Below are 21,206 nucleotides of genomic sequence, written 5' to 3' on the forward strand. Positions count from 1 at the left end.
GTCCCCATCCGATTTCTGGTCTGGAGGACGATAGCACGCCCCCAGTATTACATCGCTGCACAAGCCTGGTAATTTAACCCACAGAGATTCTACGGTGGAGTCGGACCCACCTTCAATCTCTACTTTGCTGGATTCTATCCCTTCCTTAACATAAATGGCCACCCCACCTCCAACACGCCCCTGCCTGTCCCTCCTGTAGAGTTTATAGCCCGGGATTGCGGTATCCCACTGATTCTCCGCATTCCACCAGGTTTCCGTTATGCCCACTATGTCAATATTTTCCCTTGTCACCAGACATTCCAGTTCTCCCACCTTTGCTCGTAGACTTCGGGCATTCGCATAAAAGCATTTATACACGGAATGCCCCAGGATGGGGTGCCTATTCGCTCCTTTGTCCCCGCATCCTCTCATTGTGCCAAACCGTCTATCACATCCCATCACCCTACCTTTCCCAATTTCTTCTCCTACCCTGCCTTTGTCTTGTTGTTCTCTAACCTCCCCATCCTCATCCCATAGGGATGAGGAGTCCTGAACCGGAAGCCCCTCGGCTCCTGTCGGCCTTCCCCCAGGGATCAGTTTAAAAGCTGCTCTGCCACCTTTTTAATGTTATGCGCCAGCAGTCTTGTTCCATTCTGGTTCAAATGGAGCCCGTCCCTCTTGTACAGGCCCCGCTTGTCCCAAAACGTTCCCCAGTGCCTAACGAATCTAAACCCCTCCTCCCTACACCACCGTCTCATCCACACATTGAGACCCCTGATCTCCGCCTGCCTAGCTGGCCCTGCGCGTGGAACAGGTAGCACTTCAGAGAACGCTACCTTTGAGGTCCTGGCTTTCAGCTTCCTGCCTAAAAGCCTAAATTTGGCCTCCAGGACCTCCCAGCTACACTTGCCCACGTCGTTGGTGCCGACATGCACCACAGCCACTACCTCTCCCCCAGCACTATCTGCTAGCCTGTCTAGACGAGAAGTGATGTCCGCAACCTTCGCACCAGGCAGGCAAGTCACCATGCAGTCCTCACATCCGTCGCAAACCCCCCTCTCTATGTTTCTAATAATCGAAAGGAGATCTGTTAACATCATATATACTTTGCTCATTTGACTTTGGTCAAATCCAGTGTATGCAAATCCAGTGCATCCTAAAAGGAGATCTGTTAACATCATATATACTTTGCTCATTTGACATTGGTCAAATCCAGTGTATGCCCCTTTAAGTCACATGACCTTCCTATGGTTCACTAAAAGCAATCACTTGTATTCCAAATTCATCAGGTGACCCACTTTAAGAAATGTCAACATGTCACAGCCATTCTACCCAGTTATTGGCCATTCAGCATAGACTAGGAACTGACCATTAAGCTGTATGGATTCTTTTGTTAAATTCTAAATGGATTCATTAATCATCTAAGGCTGCAATCCTAACCACACTTTCCTGAGAGTAAGCCCCATTGAAGAAAATAGGACTTACTTCTGAGTAGGCCTGGTTGGGATTGTGCCCGAAAATACCACTATGCTATTGGTCTGTCATTCTGTATGTACCTTTAAATGGGGGTAGATAGACTGTCTTTGGCAGTGGAGTAACTCTGAGGTAAATGCAAGGGGATAGTGAAGTTGACTGTGTCATAGTGATAAAATAGTTAACGCCTGAATCTTCTCAAAGTGTGCTGCTTGAGAAGTTACAAACTTTCCATTCAGGTAAAAATGAGTCTTCAATTTAGATGGTAGGCTGTTTTACTTCTGTTGTGTAATCCTTTAAAAGGGGAGTTCACTTGGTAGACTTCTGTATGCTTTTTTATAAAAACGTAATTGATAGAATTGAAACCTGTTTGTTTTCCAGTTTGGTAGTGAATGTCATGCAGAGAGACTCTATCCCATCAGAAGTGGACTATGAAACAAGACAGGGAGTTTATTCAATCTGTCTGCAACTGGCAAGGTATGTTGTTGACTTAACAGTAATTGTATATTACACTAATCAACCAAGCTTTTGAGATTATATTCTTTCTAAGTATATGAAATGATCTTTACTGTTCAAAGTGTCACTCAGTGCTTTTATCTTTAGATTTTTGCTTGTTGGGCAAACAATGCCAACCTTTCTAGACGAAGATATTCCTAAATATGGAGTGGAAACGCTGTCTTCACGGCCATTCCGTAATGTAAGCCGACAAACTACCAGGCAAATTTCAATTTGTGGAACACCGGAGAAGTCATCCTATCGGCAGCTCTCTGTTTCAGACAGGTCCTCCATCAGAGTAGAGGAGATCATTCCTGCTGCAAGGGTTGCCATACAGGTATGTAGTGCCAATGTGAAAGCTAAATAGCATATTTAGTAGTGTGATATATGCTAAAGGACAGGCTCATGCATATCTTGCACAGAATCTACCCTTTTATGTCACTATGCCAGGGGTGCCCAAACCCCGGCCCTGGGGCCACATGCGGCCCTCGAGGCCTCTCAATGCGGCCCTCAGGAAGCCCCAAGTCTCCAGTGAGCCTCTGGCCCTCCAGAGATTTGTTGGAGCCAGCACTGGCCCGACGCAACTGCTCGCAGCATGAGGGCGACTATTTGACCTCTCACATGAGCTGTGGGATGAGAGCTCCCTCCACTTCTTGCTGTTTCACATCTGTGATGCAGTAGTGGCAGCAAAGGAAAGGCTAGCTTTGCTTTGTGCAAGGCCTTTAACAGGCCTTGAGCTATGGCAAGTCCTTCATTCATTCATATAAGTTCGTCTTTAATATATTCATTTATGTAAACTTATGTAAATTTATTCAAATTTTAAATGTAAATTAATTCTTTTTATCCCCGGCCCCCAACACAGTGTCAGAGAGCTGATGTGGCCCTCATGCCAAAAACTTTGGACACCCCTGCACTATGCCATAAAACTTCAAAATACTAACTTATCACTTCCTGTTGGTATCATGTTTACAGTTACCCTTGGATTTGGAGCAAACTAAGTGCATCCTTGTTTTATATTTTTCAACTAAGAAAAGAGATCCTTTTCTTTCAGACAATGGAAGCAAATGACTTCACGTCCACAGTAGCTTGTTTCATGAGGCTCTCATGGGCTGCTGCTGCAGGGCGCCTTGACCTGGTGGGGAGCAGCCAGCCAATAAAAGAAAGTAACATGCTGTTTCCTGCTGGGATTCGTAACCGGCTTAGCAGCTCAGGTACTTTAGTAGCTTATCTCAGTCAAAATAATTGTTCTACATCTTCAGCATTTTGATAATCATAAAGTTAATATTAATTAATTAAATTAATTAGTGAAATTTATATCCTACCTTTCCACTCCAGAAAGGAGCACTCATGTTTGTATGTTTGTAGCTCTTCATTCCTAACTTGAGAGGTCTAAAGTTAAGCCTTGAGAAGCATCTAGAAAATTTTTGTAATCCGTTCTATTACCTTATTACAGGAAGTAATTGCAGTTCTGGAAGTGAAGGAGAATCAACAGCCCTGCATGCTGGGATCTGTGTGAGACAGCATTCTGTATCCACCAAAGATGCATTGATTGCTGGAGAGGCCTTGTCTCTTTTAGTTACATGCCTGCAACTTCGTAGCCAGCAGTTGGGTAAGTAAACAAATAGCTCTACTTTATCTAGTTTAGCTTCCTAATGCTAGTACACCACATGAGCTAGTACACCACTGTGCCATAAGCATCCAATCCTGTTGTCTTGTCATCCAGCTCTCATTTTCTTTGTCACTGTAACACTACTACTTTCTCGGCAGTTTATAATAATGCAGTATTAAATTGGCAATACAGGGCCTCCTGCATTATCTGCAGGGCCTTCTATTCTAGGAAACCTTCGAATAATGAAATTCACAAGTTTCGGGGGCACTCAGAAGGCCTTCTAAGTCCTCTGGGAGGACTTAGAAAGTTACTTCTGGTTTTACAGGAAAAACCGCAAATAAGGTTTAAGGCCTTCGGAGGACCACGGAATCCCACCCCAGCCCTCCAAAAGCCTTAAAACGTCACTTCTGCTTTTTCCATAAAACTAGAGGTGACCTTCTAAGGCAATCTTACCCAAACTTTTTAGTTCCAGAACCCACTTTACAAAACGACACTCTATTGGAATCCACCTAGCTTTACGAGACTAAAAAAAGTTTACCAGCCACTCATGCATCTGTTTTTATTCTTTTTACCATTGTGGGGAGGTGGAAACCACCCCCTGGAGCATTGTTGAGCTCCATGCTCATAGGATCTGGACCATCCTGGTGGCTTTGCATTCCACTTTGCACTAGACTAAGGCAAGGTCACCTATTCATGAATAAATGTGCACATGCATCTCCTTTTTTGGTTTCCATAGGGCTCAGTACATTGACCTTGTCAGCTTTGTGACCCACCCAAAAGTGGGTCCTGATCCACAGTTTGGGAACCACTGTTCTAAGGCCTCCTGGCCCTTGGAACACCCTCCTGAGATTATGTGAGCATAGCTCCTGTCGCCTCCAGAGGGTCTATGTCAGGGGTCTCCAAACATTTTGGCCAGAGGGTCGCATCAAATATCTGGCACGGTGTTGAGGACCAGAAAAAAAATTTAAATATAAAAATTATATAAATTAGAGATGGAACTTAGATGAGTGAATAAATGAATGAATGGGCTCATTCATTCAAACTCTCTGGCCCTTAGAACACCCTCCAGATACAACCAGAGCACAGTTCCAATCATGTTCGGCCAAGTGGACCAGAGGCTTTCAGCGGACAAGAGGCTGGCTGCAGCCTGCATCTGCCTCCAGGCCGGGGTTTGGAGACCCATAGTCTGTGTGGTACTGAACTATGGGTGCAGGAACCCATGGATAATGAAATCTCCAGGTACCAAATCTGTGAATACAGGAGGCCCACTGTATTTCCTAACAAAACAATTTAACTCAGATTTATCTGCCTTTTAGGATCTTTCTATAATCTCCCATGTGTTGCTGACTTTATCATAGACATCTTGCTGGGGTCACTGAGTGCTGAGGTGAGTGTTTGTGATGTCAGAAGACTTCTTTGCACAAAGTTCTCAATGGGCAGTAGTATGTTTTATTTATATAACATATCCTTAATATGAAAAGTTATTGATACAAGGAAAAATGATACCCATTTGCTACTGCTGAAAGTAACTCTTTTTGCCCCCGATTTATATTATTGATTTCTTCTGTAAGAGAACTGCACTGCTTATGGATCTAGGCTTCTAAAAATGTATTGCCTACAAGCATTTTATTACCATTTGATACATATACACTGCTAAACTGAAGCTAGTGTTTGTCATTCATATGAAATGAACAAATTGCCTTTCCTTTCCCTGCCTCATGCAGTGATGAGGCACTGCTTCAGTAGAAGTTCTAGAGAGGATAGTAAACTACCAACACTATTTCTTAAATATTACACGAAAGCATCTACTCTTAACATTTGATTAGCCATTGTACTGCTTAATTTTGCTATTGATATGGAAGTTTTTTTAAATGTTGCTTTTATATAGGTGGCCAGAAGAGAATCAACCTGATAGTATTTGCCTTAGGAATCTGTCACAATCTCATAGTGCAACTGTATACATGTTTACTTGGAAGTAAGCCCCACCCAGCAGAAAACTATCAGGCAGCTTCATGACAGAATGTGTGCTTTTGCTCTGTACTAGATTCGTCGTGTTGCTTGTGACCAGTTGTATACCCTCAGTCAGACAGATACATCAGCTCACCCAGACTTGCAGAAGCCAAACCAATTTCTTTTGACTGTCATCCTTACTGCTCAACTTCCCCTTTGGTCACCTACCAGCATCATGAGAGGAGTCAACCAGAGGCAAGTTGGAGGCATGTTTGTTCAATAGAGAATGTAAGATTTAAAAATAAGCATTTTGTGTTAAATGCTTATTTCAGATAAAGGCAGTTATATTTGTAATATAAAAATAAAAACCAAAAGTACCAGAAGAGAGTTGAGGAACAATTAAATTTCCCTTGTGTGTTCTTTCATAGAGGAATTAGAATGTCTCCCTGTTTGTCGTCTTACAATGATTCACACACTGTGATGCTTTCTCTAGGATGCAAACTCTCTTGAAGAAAAACTTGCCTTGGGTCTAGATTAGACTGGGAGACAGCTGCCACTACCTCCCTGGAACCAGTCTTTTCTTCTGCCTCTGCAGTGAATGTACACAGGTTCTTTGCCTGGTCAGAGAAACTGAAGGCATTCGGATATACATAAGATTACTGAAGCTTATAGCAAACTATGAACCGAAATACAGTGGAATAGCTAAGGCACCTGCTGCAAGAGGTCACATATGCTGAAATCAAGATTAATTTCTTAGGAGGATAAAAAAAATCACAATACAAATGAGTTTAAAATTTTATTTAAAATTTAAATAAATAGTAATATTAAGCTATAGTATCATTACCTGGAAGTAAAGCCCACTGAATTTAATGACGCTTACTTTCAAATGTGTTTAGGATTTCAGCACTAGAAAGACAGCCAGGACAGAGCCTGCTTGAAATGCTCACACTTGTTTCTACAGGCACATGGAGGGCTAGCTATGATCCACACTAAAGGGGGGGAGAAGCACTCTGTATCAGCTTATAGAGGGCACTTTTGCTCTAGGGCTGGGCCCTCCTTCACATCAAGCTGGGTCTCTTCCCTTCAAACTCCCAAATAACTCCCCCCCTTCCCCATTCAGTGTGTCCAGTAAGATAATCCCCAGGCTACAAATCACACACACACGTAATGACTGTTTCAGCAAGCTCCTAGGCAGCTGTAAGCTGGTGGCACTTAAGGGCGACATGAAAAACCTGAATCCAGATCACCTCGAGATCCATCTATAGCACCCGTGCCCAGTACTGACCTTTGTAAGTTTCATCCAGTTACCTTTACGGACTTCCATTTCTTTATTTGGAACCTTAGGAGAGCTTTGGAAGCACTCTGGTCACTAATTTGTGCCAATAGTGCAGGGGCTGTTGAGGTGATCAGCAAAGCACAGGATCATAGAAGAGCTCAGAGTGGAGCAGGATGCCTATGCCCACTTGCAAGTCACACAGGAGGCTCAGAGCCAAACAGATGACAGACAGGAACTGCAGGCAGATTACACAGTGCAGCTGATCGCTGCAGGGGTGGCTTTGCCACCACCCCCGGAGTGCCACCTAGGATTACTGTACCCTCTGAGCCCCCCCCCCCAGCTATGCAACTGCCTGATGTACCCAGGTTTTTGGGCACAAGATTTAGATGCACATTTGGAGATGGCATAATCTGCCAGCATCAGTCAACATTAAAGAGTTTCTCTTTTGGAAGATTAATTTGCTCTTACACTTATAAAACTTATCATAGAAACCACCTAACTAGCCCGAATTAATGACTGTTTTTGTTTTTGTTTTTTTTGCATTATTTAAACATTTCATGCATAGCACAAGTATCTCTAAATTCCAGTCATCTTTCTAGTACTGTTAAATTTTTAGTAAAAAAAAATTCGTTCAGTTGAACGTGCAGCAATATTTGGGCAAGAAGTTCAACTTTAAACATAAATGGCAAATCCATCTGCTTTCACAACAGAGATTTTAAGCTCTTACTATTTCAACATATTATTCTTGACATGACTTGATCATCTTTTGTAAGCAGTTTATTACTGTGAGCTTAAAATAAAAATAGAAAGCTCTTTAAGCATAGAATGTACATGTGAACAAACATGATTTAATCTGATTGAATCATTTGACTGTGCATGTGTAAATGCAACATGAGAGGAAAAGTTCCTCCTAGGAAATCATCTTTCAAGTATTAATGGCTTCTATTTTATTTTTTAGACTCTTATCCCAGTGTACAGAGTACTTTGATCTTAGATGCCAGTTACTGGATGATCTCACTTGTAAGTAGTAACAATCGAAACTACTTGGCACTTCAAACACTTAAGCAAATGTTCCTTATCCATAATACAGAATACTAAGTAAACTACATCTACAAAGAAAACAATAACTAAATGTTAGTGATTGAGCTTCCAAAGGGAGGAAAAAATTCTCTTCCACAAAACCAATTGATCCAAGTGTTCTGATCACTCTCTCCATGTGGTAAATATGTATTCTTTGCAGCCTGTGTATGCAGTTTCCATACAGGACTACATGCACTTGATTAAAGATGCAGCTGCAAAGAACCGGAGATTTTTTTCTGCTTCCATAAGTTACATTATACCAGTACAATAACTTTGTAGAGTTTTTATCTAACCAGGGAAGGTGTGCAGTAAGGTAAGCAAGGTAGCGGACTTCTCAATAACAATTTGCAAACTGTCTTGGATGCTTAATAGGCGTTTTATGTTCACCAGATGCAACAGTGGTAGCTCTAGTAACTTCATGTGTGGTTCTGTGAATAACCTCTTGCTCCAAAGAGCTCTGGTCTGTCATTTTATTTCATGAGAGTAGCACTAGGTTTATCTGAAGCTAAATTAAACAGTGTGTAAATCTAATAATAAAGAATGAAATTGAATTCATTATCTTTGTATTTTGTTGATAATTTCTTTTAGGTCTAACATAACCCCCCATTTGTTTGTCTCTATCACCTAGCTTCAGAAATGGAACAGCTGAAGATCAGCCCAGCAGCCATGTTGGAAGATGAGATCACATGGCTGGACAACTTTGAACCCACCCGTGCAGCCGAGTGTGAAACAAGTGAAGCTGATAATGTTTTATTGGCAGGACATTTGAGGCTAATTAAGATTCTTCTCTCACTATGTGGGACAGAAAAGGAAATGCTAGGTAACTATTGGTTTCAGTTATGGATTTTTACTAACTTCAGGTGTTGTTGGAAATACAAGCTATCTGAGTTACCCATGCATTCAGGACCCGCGGATTTTATAATCTGTTGGTCCCGAATGGCTTGACATGGACCCTCTGAGGGCAACGGAAGCTGTGCTCATGAAACCAGAAGTGGGACGGGATCATTATTTTTAGACTTGCTGCAACTTGGGAAGCCCTGTAGAGGCATCTGTAGGCTCACTGCACCCTTCTGGAGGCTGGCGCTGCCCTGTTAAGTTTTATAATACTGGCAATGGCACAGTCCTGGTGATTGTCACTGCCTTCACTCTTCCCCGCCCCTTAAAGGGGCAGAGTCAGGACGTTACCTGGCTGATGGGTCTTGACCCACCAGTTTGGGAACCATTGCTGTAAACATTACCAATTATTCTGTCAATGCCAGTAGCTTCACTTGTCTCTGTCTATGATGGAGGTAGGAATACTCGTCTGCCAATCTGGCTAAAATTGTTGGGGAGATTTCTCTCTCTCTCTCTCACTACAGTTCAGACTTGAGAAAGATCCTTGGAGAAACTGGGGGATTGGGCATTCTTCCCACTCCCTACACTTGAGAGCAGGGACAGAAAGTTTGATACATTTCTGGAAGCTTTCAGTGTCTATTCTGCACATGTACAGAACTCCACTACATGTGTCTGCACAGTCTGCTCAAAGAAGTATAGTTACCAAAAATCAACTTTATTGCTACCTCATCTTTTGCCCTTAGAGCTTTTTCATGCATTAGATGTTTGTGTACAAAATCACATGGAAGGAGCAGCAAGAGTGTGCTGGCAAGTCCTGATGACACACTCCTGAAGCCCCTGGCCCTACAAAGACAGTGTTTGTCTGCAGCAACAAATACTGTAGTTTTGGCGGTGAACTGGAGTGTCGGTGCAGGAGTAGGGCTTGCTGACATACTGTTGCTGCTCCCCCCTCCACATGCTCCTGTATATAGGGGGTCCGCATTATCAACAGGTTCAGCATCTGCAGATTTCAGTTATCAGTGGACGCTGAACACCCCCCACCCTCTGAGATTGACCAGAGTTAGGCGCCAGTTGGGCCCGGAGGGTTTCTGAGGCCCACAGAGGCCTTCTATGGCCACTGCAAGCCTCGGAATGCCCCCCCCCCCAAAAAAAAACGATTTCCAGTTTTATTGCCTTATAAGGCATTATGCAACTCGGGCAAGCCCTGGAAGTCGTTTCTTCCAAAAACCAGAAGTAGCATTTTTTGCTTTTATGGGCATTCTAAGGCCTGCTCTGGTTGGGTTCCGAGGGTAGGGCAGTCCAAAAACTGCAGGTTTCAATACCCGGATTGTCCGTATCTGTGGCAGTTCCGGGAACAGAACCCCTGCAGATAATGAGGTCCCCCTGTACATGTCATGCATGATACTCTGTACAGATATATAACATTTTAGGGGACTTATAATTTATAAAAAATGTGCCTGGGACTTGGTTATAACCCATTCCAATTGAAGCCTTTCTGTTCATATAACCATTGTAATGCTTTATATTAGGTGCCTAAACCCCAGCCCAAGGGGCATTTGTGGCCCTCGGGGACTCCCAATCCAGCCCACACAGAGCCCCCAGTCTCAAATGAGCCTCTGGCCCTCCAGAGACTTGCCGGAGCCTGCGCTGGCCCAACATGACTACTCTCAGCCCGAGGGCAGACTGTTTGACCTTTTTCATGAGGTTCAGGCCAAGGGCTCTGTCCACTGCTTGCTGTTTCACATCTGTGAAGCAGCAGTGGTAGCAAAGACTGGTCTTGCTTTGTGCAAGGTCTTTTATAGGCCTTGAGCTATCACGAAACCTTCATTCATTCATATAAGTTCCATTTCTTATTCATTGATGTAAATTTATTCAAACTTGAAATGTAAATTATTTTTTTCCTGGCCCCCAACATGGTGTCAGAGATAATGTGGCCCTCCTGCCAAAAAGTTTGGACACCCCTGCTTTATATTGAACACCAATTTACTCTTTCCATAGGGTCATCTTTGATCAAACCATTATTAGATGACTTCCTCTTTCGCGCATCTCGGATTATCCTGAATAGCCATTCTCCAGCTGGGAGTGTTGCCGTTACTCAGCAAGACTTTCACCCAAAGTAAAGAGTGTGATATTGGTGATATTATGTTGAGAATTGAAGATCCACTTTGGGTCCCCTTGGGGAGAAAGACAGGGTAGAAATGCTATAAATAAATACATTACAGACTAAGGCAGGGGGTGGTGTGTTCCATCTTTGAGTACTCCGTTTGCTTTGGGTGCCCAGAAAAGACAAAGACAAAATGGGACTACTTCACTTTCCCATAAGTTTAAACATCAGTGAACCATTCATCTCCGTGATGGGGTTTCATCATCTGCAGAGAGCTGTGCTCTAGAATTTTCCTTTTACTCTGGTTGTTGAAAATTAAGTTGCTGGGAAGAAATATACTTCCTGGGGAATCTACTAAGAAGCACATTCAAAAATTACTTAATTATAAGCCATCTGAGGGGCCCAGTCCTATCCAGCTTTCCAGCTCTGATGCTGCTGTGTCAACAAGGCATGCACTGCATCCTGCAATGGGAGCAAACAGTCATGGAGGCCTCTTCAAGATAAGGAACATTTGTACCCTTACCTTGGGGCTGTATTGTGGCTATATTTGGCTATATTTGGCTTAATGTGGCTGTATTTGGCTTAATGTGGCTGTATTATGGCTATAATTTGGAGAAATATACTCCAGATATGTAACTTCTTCAAGTTACTAAGCAACAAATGGTTAAACTCCTTCTGGGAGCTACTTGATTCTAGTAATCGTAAGGTGCATGTAATATTTATAATTTTGTATAGCATAAGTTATGCCATTACCAAAATCCCTTATCATAAGAACAGCCCCACTGGATCAGGCCATAGGCCTGTCTAGTCCAGCTTCCTGTATCTCACAGCGGCCCACCAAATGTCCCAGGGAGCACACCAGATAACAAGAGACCTGCATCCTGGTGCCCTCCTTTGCATCTGGCATTCTGACATAGCCCATTTCTAAAATCAGGAGGTTGCACATACACATCATGACTTGTAACCCATCATGGATTTTTCCTCCAGAAACTTGTCCAATCCCCTTTTAAAGGCATCCAGGCCAGATGCCGTCACCACATCCTGCGGCAAGGAGTGCCACAGACCGACCACATGCTGAGTAATGAAATATTTTCTTTTGTCTGTCCTAACCCTCCCAGCACTCAATTTTAGTGAATGTCCCTTGGTTCTGGTGTTATGTGAGAGAGAGTGTAAAGTGCGTCTCTCTATCCACTTTATCCTTCCCATGCATAATTTTGTATGTCTCAATCATGTCCCCCCTCAGGCGTCTCTTTTCTAGGCTGAAGTGGCCCAAATGCCGTAGCCTTTCCTCATAAGTGGAAAGTGACAGATCAGGAGAGAGATCTTGGGGTGGTGGTGGACAGGTCGATGAAAGTGTCTACCCAATGTGCGGCGGCAGTAAAGAAGGCCAATTCTATGCTTGGGATCATTAGAAAAGGTATTGAGAACCAAACGGCTAATGTTATAATGCCGCTGTATAAATAGATGCTAAGCCCACACCTGGAGTATAGTTCTGGTCACCACATCTCAAAAAGGATATGGTGGAAATGGAAAAGGTGCAAAAGAGAGCGACTAAGATGATTACTGGACTGGGGCACCTTCCTTATGAGGAAAGGCTATGGTGTTTGGGCCTCTTCTGCCTAGAAAAGAGACGCCTGAGGGGGGACATGATTGAGACATACAAAATTATGCATGGGAAGGATAAAGTGGATAGAGAGATGCTCTTTACATTCTCACACAACACCAGAACCAGAGGACATCCACTAAAATTGAGTGTTGGGAGGGTTAGGACAGACAAAATAAAATATTTCTTTACTCAGCGTGTAGTCGGTCTGTGGAACTCTTTGCTGCAGGATGTGGTGATGGCATCTGGCCTGGATGCCTTTAAAAGGGGATTGGACAAGTTTCTGGAGGAAAAATCCATGATGGGTTACAAGCCATGATGTGTATGCGCAACCTCCTGATTTTAGAAATGGGCTATGTCAGAATGCCAATGCAAGGGAGGGCACCAGGATGCAGGTCTCTTGTTATCTGGTGTGCTCCCTGGGGCATTTGGTGGGGCAGCTGTGAGATACAGTAAACTGGACTAGTTGGGCCTATGGCCTGATCCAGTGGGGCTGTTCTTATGTGCCCCAGCCCAGTAATCATTTTAGTTGCTCTCTTTTGCACCTTTTCCATTTCCACTATGTCCTTTTTGAGAAACACAAGAGCTCCTGAGTAATTTCTTCCAAAATCTGGATATTCGACTGTTGCTGCTGGTATAGCACCTGCTTTGCATGCAGAAGCCTAGGTTCAGTGCCTGGCATCTCCAAGAACGACTGGGAAGAATTCCTGTCTGATCACTTGGAGAGCCATTGCCAGTCAGTGTAAACAGTACTGAACTTGATGGTCCAAAGGTTTGAGTCAATAGAAGGCAGCTTCCTGTGGCCTCTCTCAAATCACAAGACATGTAGGAAAGGCTTCTAATAGCCTTTGTAAGAGTTTCAGCACAGCTCTTTTTCATTGCACCCTTATTTCTCAGAATGTGTCATGGATTTCCCTTCCTGCTCTTGACCCTATCATAGCTCATAGCAAATTTTGCAAGCCTCCTTCCTGCAAATGTTAAATGTCACATCCAGAAATTTATAAACAAAGTACAGGTGGGCTGTCCTGAATCCATTAATTCAGGACTGGCAGTTTTGACTCAACGCAGGTCCCCAATCCACATCTGGAAGTCCTTGTCTTACCTCCAGAGGCAACAAGAAGTAGCTTCCGGTTCTGTCCAGGAGGTGTTCTGAGGTGTGGGGAGGCTGGGTGCAGCCTCCCCACATCTCAGAGGGCCTTTCAGAGCCTTCTGAGATGCACTTGTGGTTTTTAGAAAAGCTAGATGTCTGTCTTGGAGGCCTTCTGACACATGGAAGTCAGTTCGGCCTCCTAGCAGCTCAGGACACATCTAGAAGGCAGTTCTGGTCACATTCAGAAGTCCTATGAGGGCCCATCCTCAGATTTCAGTATCTGCAGTTTTTGGTATCTGCGGGTGAGGGCAGCTTTGGGAATGGATCACCAGTGGATACTGAGGTCTGACCTGTAACTTTTTTGGGTAAATTGTTCATTTTGGAGTAACTTATTCCAGTTTCTGAATTTGAGGATTTAGTGTAGAAATCTAAGCACTTTTCTGCTGAATCCTCCTCTAATCTACACCCTGGAACCAGCCTTTACTTTGTAGTAGAAAATGTTAAATAAGCAGAACCTTTGCACTGTATGCTTACATTGCAAAATGAATAGCATCCACTGGTCTGGGAAATAAACTTCTCCAAATGAGCTTAAAATTGAATTGCACAGATGGGCATTAAACGTAGCTTTGATTCCCTTTGGCAACTGTTGAAAGTAGGTCATTTGGTATAACTAAACTCACTGGCATGAAAACTGAATATGAAGCATGAAGAGATACTGTTTATTGCACCCTTTTTAGATGCAGCACAGTTAACAGCCGATTAGCAGCATATGAAGTGCTGGTAATGCTGGCTGATAGTTCGCCCTCCAATCTTCAACTTATTACGAAAGAACTGCTTTCTATGCATCACCAGCTTGATCCAGCTCTTTCCAAGGAGTTTGATGTAAGTAAGTTGTTCCTTTGATGCAAGTAGAATTGCTCACTAGAACTATATGTGAAGATAAATGACAGATACTCACATTGGAGTACAATATTGAATATAGAAATGTAGGAAAGTGGTCCTATGAGGGGCTATTTTTTCAATATTTGAACCAATCATATTCAATTTTAGTAGACTTATATCTAACACACCTGATCTTCCATGTCACAAATAATTTTTTTTCCTCCTTTTATCTGTCCCTACCCTCCAGTATCTCCCACCTGTAGACGGTCGATCTGTTTCAGGATTTGTGGGACTGAAGAATGGTGGAGCTACATGTTACATGAATGCAGTCTTCCAACAGCTATATATGCAACCAGGACTTCCTGAGGTACTTTCTTCTTTGTCCTTGTAACAAGTGCTTTCAGGATGTCTATTTGCTTTTAGGTATAGGGGGTTGTAGGAAGGGAGAAATGCTGGGCTGAGAGATCCCTATTTTGAGGTTATCTCAGTATCAGCTAATTTAGAAATTACAGGGCTGGTACTCTCGAATAGTAGACAGATGAGGTCAGGCTCCTCAGTCTGTGGCAAGTAAATGACTTCGGACAGAAGCCAATGCAGGTTGGCAGTACTCTTAGCTCATTGTCTATGGAACCATGGCTTATCAGCCTTTCTTGATTACATGAACGAGTGCATGCGTGTGTGTGTATGCATGGAGATGCCTTTCCTTGCCTACTTCTTCTAAGCCAGTCCCTGTCAGATGCAAAAATGTTGCATCAACAGTAAGCAAAGTTTCAGTGCATAGAAACTGCCTACTGGACTCTTACCACTACCCCATTTTAAAGATTTTTCTTTAGTGTCTCCACACAAGACTTTATGAACTTACTTGTTCTTTAGCCTAATGTTATCAAGTAGTGCAAGTGTAGACAAAGTGTGCTTCATTTGGAAGTAAAACTATTAGTTCTTCAGTGTCATTGATTTTTCAGTAAATGTTATGTATTATTACTTCTAAAGGCATTGCTTTCAATTGATGATGACATGGACAATCCTGATGACAGCGTATTCTATCAGGTTCAATCTCTCTTTGGCCATCTGATGGAAAGCAAGCTGCAATATTACATACCTGAAAACTTCTGGAAGGTAATTCTTTTCATTCAGCAGCATGCTTCTTAAGCTACAAGTTTTTGAAATGTAAAACACAACTCTTAACACTGTCAGAGTAAGTTCTTGTAAAAACACGTTTTGAAGTATCAACTTTTTGGAATGCATTTTTATGTATTAGATCTTCAAGATGTGGAACAAGGAGCTTTATGTCCGTGAACAGCAAGATGCATATGAATTCTTCACCAGTCTTATAGATCAGATGGATGAATACCTCAAGGTTAGTTTTATGTCTTTTATAATTGCATAGTGATTCTCTGGGCAGACAACTGCTTGGAGTGCATTTTACAAGTTAGTTGCTGCTGACATTATGAATCTCTTTCAGAAAATTGGTCGAGACCAAATATTTAAGAACACTTTTCAGGGCATATACTCTGATCAGAAGATCTGCAAGGATTGTCCTCATAGGTGAGTGACTGTTAAGTAGATAATGCTAGCCAGCAGGCCAAATTTGGCTATTTCCAAAATGACATAATAGAGTTCTATCAAGGGTAAGTGCAAAGTCTCTTTGCACCTTGAAGAATTTGTAGAATGCTGGCAGCTTGCTTAGGGGCAGTGTCCCAACTTACCCTTCTTTGTCAGGAACTCTCTCCAGGAATAGACCCCCTGCACAGATGGAATGCTCCTTCTGCGCTTGAAGGGAGCATTCAGCAGCAGCAGTAGTCGAGATGCTGCCCTTAAAGCTTCTGAAATATTATGGGAAAAATGTTCCTTTCTTGGTAAACAAGCTATGAAACAAAAGTTTCTTTCCACCATATCTCTTGTAGAATGACTCTTCAGACATGGAAATCTAAGAGTTAGGTTTGGTTTCAACCATTATGAATTCTTCATTAGCCATTTTAAAATAAATATAACAGCATGTTGGTCCTTAGCCTTGAGCTTTATTGGCTTGTTACAAGCATGGGAAATTGTTCCCAAGATGTGAATTCTGATTGCAGACTACCTCCGGGGACTTAGCTCTTTCTGTCTGCACCTGTTTCTCTTTCCTCCCTCAGGCCTGACTGTTCACTTGTTAGTAGAACTCTTAGCAGAACTCTTAACTAGAGATTGCAAACCAGATTCAAACCCTGGTTTCAAACTTAGCACAGGTAGTAACCATGGCTACCTTTTAATGAGATATAGAATGCCAGCATGGTAAACACTAACAAGAGAAGGAGGGTCAACAAGAGAAGGACAGTTCCTGACAAAGAAGGAAGGGGGAGGGAGTATATTGTTGTTATCCAATTTTTGCATAGTTATGTTGTATTTGACTGGATTTTGTATATATCCACCTATTGAGTCCTTCCCAAGGGCCTAGGATAGGCAATATTAATATTATTATTAGTAATAACAACCCTATTAACAAACTTTATTATATAACCTTGCAAGCTCACTCCTTTAACTTTTATAAGAAATAAACAGCACTTACATATGTACCAGACCTGACTGCTGAAGGTATAGCTTACAAGGGACACATCTTCAACTGAATTAAAGAGCCTTACTATTGAATGCCAGTTCTAATACCTTTTGCTCTGCTCATTGATGTAGGTATGAACGAGAGGAAGCATTTGTGGCTCTCAATCTAGGAGTTACTTCATGTCAAAGCCTGGAAATTTCACTGGATCAATTTGTTAGAGGAGAAATTCTAGAAGGAAGCAATGCTTACTACTGTGAGAAATGTAAAGAAAAGGTACTGCTTTTTTCCTTACTCTAATCATCTGAGGGAGCAGACCACACAAGGTGAGCTAGCACAGTGAGATATGTCTCAACTGAGTCTAGCCCTAGCCCTCAAGTGAGCTCTTGGGTAATATAGATGGGACTCCTCACTTTATTGGATTATTAGCCTGTGACAGTGTTTCCCAAACTGAGCCGTGGCTCCCTGGGGAGCTGAGAAAACCAGCCCGCGGAGCTGCAGAATCCTTGTGAAAAACCAACCTCCCTATACAAAGTATAGGATTGTCTCTCTAATGGGGAGCTGCAGCCAATGGTCCAGCAGGTCAACGGAGCCACCAGTCAGAAAAGTTTGGGAACCACTGGCCTATGAGAAAGATTTGCCTAAGACCAAATCTCCATGTGGGCTTGATGGATGATGCTTATGTAATGTTTCCTTCCAGAGTCATGATCTTGGGGATACTTTCATAGGTAATTAAACATGAAAAATGCAGCAGTGGAATTAAAATCCATACAAATTTTATAGGTAATGCTCAGTGCCAGTAACTAGAAATTTAGTACCATGCTCCAGGATCTAGGACATGGAGAATCCATGGGTTATATCTTAAGTTTAGTTATGATTAAGGCCTGTTGATTTAACAGGTTTTTCTCTCAAGCTGGTAACAATGTGGTGCATGGGTGTTCCTACTAGAAAGTAATCATGATCCTTTCAACTGGAGAGCAAAGTATCTTTTTTGAAGTAGTGACACTCATGTTTCTTAGGGGAAGAGCAACTGTCCCTACTCGCCCCATTGTAGTGTCTTCTCTAGTAATAATAATAATAACTTTATTTCTACCCCGCCTTTCTCCCCGAAGGGACTCAAGGCGGCTTACAACATATTAAAAACAAATAAAAGCATATTAACACATACTAAAAACAGCAGTCAGAGTAAAAAAAATAGGTAAAAAGAGCATAGAGCAGCAGCAAGTCATAAAAGAATCAGGCCTGTAAAAAATATTAAAAGATGTTAAAAAGATGTTAAAAGGCCAAGAACTCAGAAGGCCTGTTTAAACAGAAGGGTCTTCAGGCCTTGCCGAAAGGTCTCAAGAGAGGGAGCCATTCTTAAGTCAAGGGGAAGGGAGTTCCATAGCGTTGGTGCCAACGCTAGTAGCTGTTTACTAGTGTTTCTTCTGTATCTCATTTTAGACTATGAGCCCTTTGAAGCTGGCATCCATTTATTTAGTTTCTGCTATATAAATCTATTTTTTGTTGGAAGCTATATATTAGTAGTATTAAGAAGAATGAACTGTATGTGTATAAACTGTTGGTCAAAGAATTCTGTCAAGTTTTACAAAAATTCTAGCCAAGCAAAGAATGAAATGTCACTTTGACCTGAATTTTTACTTGGATAAGTGACAGAAGGAGATCAATGGTAGTTTCGTTATTAGTTGTTAGCTTGCCTGCTCTTCCATTCTTTAACTTAAGTCCATGTTCCTGAGAACACATGTCTCCAGTATGTAGTTTTTGCAGTTACTCTAGTTGAGTATCTAGCTGGAGGTGATACTCCTTATTTCTTCTTCTAAGAGAACTACTGTAAAACGGACATGCATTAAAGCTCTGCCCAGTGTGCTGGTGATCCACCTCATGAGGTTTGGATTTGACTGGGAAAGTGGACGTTCCATTAAATATGATGAACAGATAAAGGTAAGTACAGCTGCACTGCTTTTTTGGGGGAATGAAATTTCATTTCTCTTCATTTCTTCTATGCCAAGTATCAGGGATGTGCTGGAGTCACTGTACCTGAGTCATGAGCCACCAACCCCCTGACTTGACTCACGAGTCATAACGGGTGTCCGTTGCAACTCAAGCTGAGCAACTTGTAGAGTCATTTGTGACTCAAGTCCAAGTCATCACAAGAAACAAGTTGCAGTGCAAGTCAGGCACAACTCTGCAGGAAAAAAACAGAGGTGCCAGTGGGCGTGTGTTGGAGTTCTCATTTAACACACTCCTGATGTTCCCTTTCCATCTGCAGTTTCCCTGCTTCCTTTGCCCCCCCCCTCCCTGGGCTTCTATTCAACTATTTGTTCTCATCGCAAGAATCCCCTTCTCCATCCATTGGACTCCACCTTCTCCCCTTCCTCATCCAAAAAAAATATCAGACCATCCATTCATCCAATGGTCCATTCCTACATCACCAAGAGAGTCCCACCCATGGTGAGAGCCCCCCACCTTCTTCTGACCACTGTCACTGGCCCCAAATTGCAAGTCACGTCTAAGTCAATAACACCCATGACTCAAGTTCACAGAAAATGCATGCTTTCATGACAGGAGTCAACTCTTTATGAGTTCCCATCCCTGCCAAGTATTCATATTGTCAATTATGTAACTCATTCTATGAACTTTAGAGGCAATCGCATAACTCTTACTAGCATTTGGCTAAAGATTCAAAATAATGTATTAAGACTTGCTTGTTGAATTAGTTTATATCACACCTCATTGGAATGATTTTGGAGTTTTAGGCTAGATCCTGAAAAAAATGGGCACACTCAGTGGTTCATCCCATGGCTCCATTCGCTACAATATTTACTGTTTAATATTTCAAACTTCTTGTCTGTTATATAATTTCAGGAAACCAACAAACATGAAATATGGAGTTGAAGTTTATTCTTAAGTGTTTTCTTTCAAACAGTTCCCCTGGATGCTGAACATGGAACCTTATACAGTTGCAGGAATGGCTCGCCAAGATTCTTCTTCAGAAGTTGGTGACAATGGGCGGAGTATAGATCAGGGAGGTTCAGGATCTCCACGGAAGAAAGTTGCCCCAACTGAAAACTATGAACTGGTTGGTGTGATTGTGCACAGTGGGCAGGCACATGCTGGGCACTACTATTCCTTTATCAAGGACAGAAGGTATGAGGTGGTTAAGGCTTCACAGGTTTAGCAGCACAGGTCTGTCTCGGTGCTAGTTGTTTTCCAGTCAGCTGCTTTAGTGCCTTGATAGTTCATTGCCTCGGATGCTTTGAATGTATACTTTCTTCTTGGCAAAAGCATTATTATGTGTTTATATAGGAGATATGTGATTGCCATGTTATGCAAAATGTATTACTTCATTGAACCAGCACAGTCAGATTAGATCATTATTTTTCTCATCTTACAGAGGGAAACATATTGATACTAACTGACCTGAAACCACCCACTGAGCTATAGATTTAAAGCCAAATCCAATTACAACAATCCTTGATATACTGTGTCATGTGTACTCAAGATTTGACCTAACTAGGGGCAACTTCTGTTTAACTACAAAGGCTTAGTGAATGCATCAGCCATTTGCTGTGCTTTCTGATTAATTTGAACTGCAATGAGTTGTACTTCGTACTTTAATTTTAATATATAATCATTCTCACTGCATATGGTATCTTTGGTAACCATGAGAACCTGAAAAATATTGGGAATCTTGGATCTGAGATTTTCAAATCATTGTACATGAAGGTTAACACGGCTTGTCTTTCTTTGCCACAGGGGATGTGGGAAAGGAAAATGGTACAAATTTAATGACACTGTTGTTGAAGAATTTGAATTGAATGATGAAACTCTGGAGTATGAATGCTTTGGTGGAGAATATAGACCAAAAGTTTATGATCAGTGTAAGTATACATTTGGAATGTCATTTATTGCTTTCTGTTGCATTTAGAATTGTCTAACCTCAGGGTTGGATTAGTTACAGAACCAGTGATGCCAACTTCCTGGCGAATTTTGAATCAGAACATTCCCAAAATTGGTCTGTCTAAATCGGTTCTGAAGATTTTTCTGATTAAAATCTTTGAGTGCATTCATTTGAATTAAGCACCCCCATGTTTGTGGTTTTATATCCAACTCCTGTCTCCAGCTTACAGGTTAGACTTGTGTGTGCGATGTAACACAAGAGACATGAACACACATGCATAATATGATGGCTAGGGACAGTTGTTTAAAGAACTGATTTTCATTTACAATTTTAAAACTGTCCATTTTGCCTGGATTTGTGTCCAGTTATGTTACAAACATTATGAAACAATGTATTCTTA

At 42.1% G+C, this 21,206-nt stretch overlaps 1 protein-coding gene across 1 annotated transcript in view; it reads left to right on the plus strand.

The window, feature by feature from the left end:
• USP24 (ubiquitin specific peptidase 24) overlaps window positions 1-21,206 on the plus strand; it is a 98,534-nt gene that overhangs the window by 55,587 nt on the left and 21,741 nt on the right. The window contains exons 32-49 of the mRNA XM_066622857.1: window positions 1,834-1,929; window positions 2,056-2,284; window positions 2,999-3,158; window positions 3,401-3,556; window positions 4,873-4,943; window positions 5,601-5,761; window positions 7,741-7,802; window positions 8,491-8,682; window positions 10,695-10,812; window positions 14,231-14,375; window positions 14,623-14,742; window positions 15,366-15,491; window positions 15,634-15,732; window positions 15,838-15,920; window positions 17,040-17,181; window positions 18,727-18,846; window positions 19,832-20,052; window positions 20,662-20,786. Of these exons, the coding sequence (XP_066478954.1) occupies window positions 1,834-1,929; window positions 2,056-2,284; window positions 2,999-3,158; window positions 3,401-3,556; window positions 4,873-4,943; window positions 5,601-5,761; window positions 7,741-7,802; window positions 8,491-8,682; window positions 10,695-10,812; window positions 14,231-14,375; window positions 14,623-14,742; window positions 15,366-15,491; window positions 15,634-15,732; window positions 15,838-15,920; window positions 17,040-17,181; window positions 18,727-18,846; window positions 19,832-20,052; window positions 20,662-20,786 (2,426 nt within the window). The remainder of the gene's footprint in view (window positions 1-1,833; window positions 1,930-2,055; window positions 2,285-2,998; window positions 3,159-3,400; window positions 3,557-4,872; window positions 4,944-5,600; window positions 5,762-7,740; window positions 7,803-8,490; window positions 8,683-10,694; window positions 10,813-14,230; window positions 14,376-14,622; window positions 14,743-15,365; window positions 15,492-15,633; window positions 15,733-15,837; window positions 15,921-17,039; window positions 17,182-18,726; window positions 18,847-19,831; window positions 20,053-20,661; window positions 20,787-21,206) is intronic.

The sequence above is a fragment of the Tiliqua scincoides genome, chromosome 4, assembly GCF_035046505.1.
Source record: "Tiliqua scincoides isolate rTilSci1 chromosome 4, rTilSci1.hap2, whole genome shotgun sequence".
Classification (NCBI taxonomy): Eukaryota; Metazoa; Chordata; class Lepidosauria; order Squamata; family Scincidae; genus Tiliqua; species Tiliqua scincoides.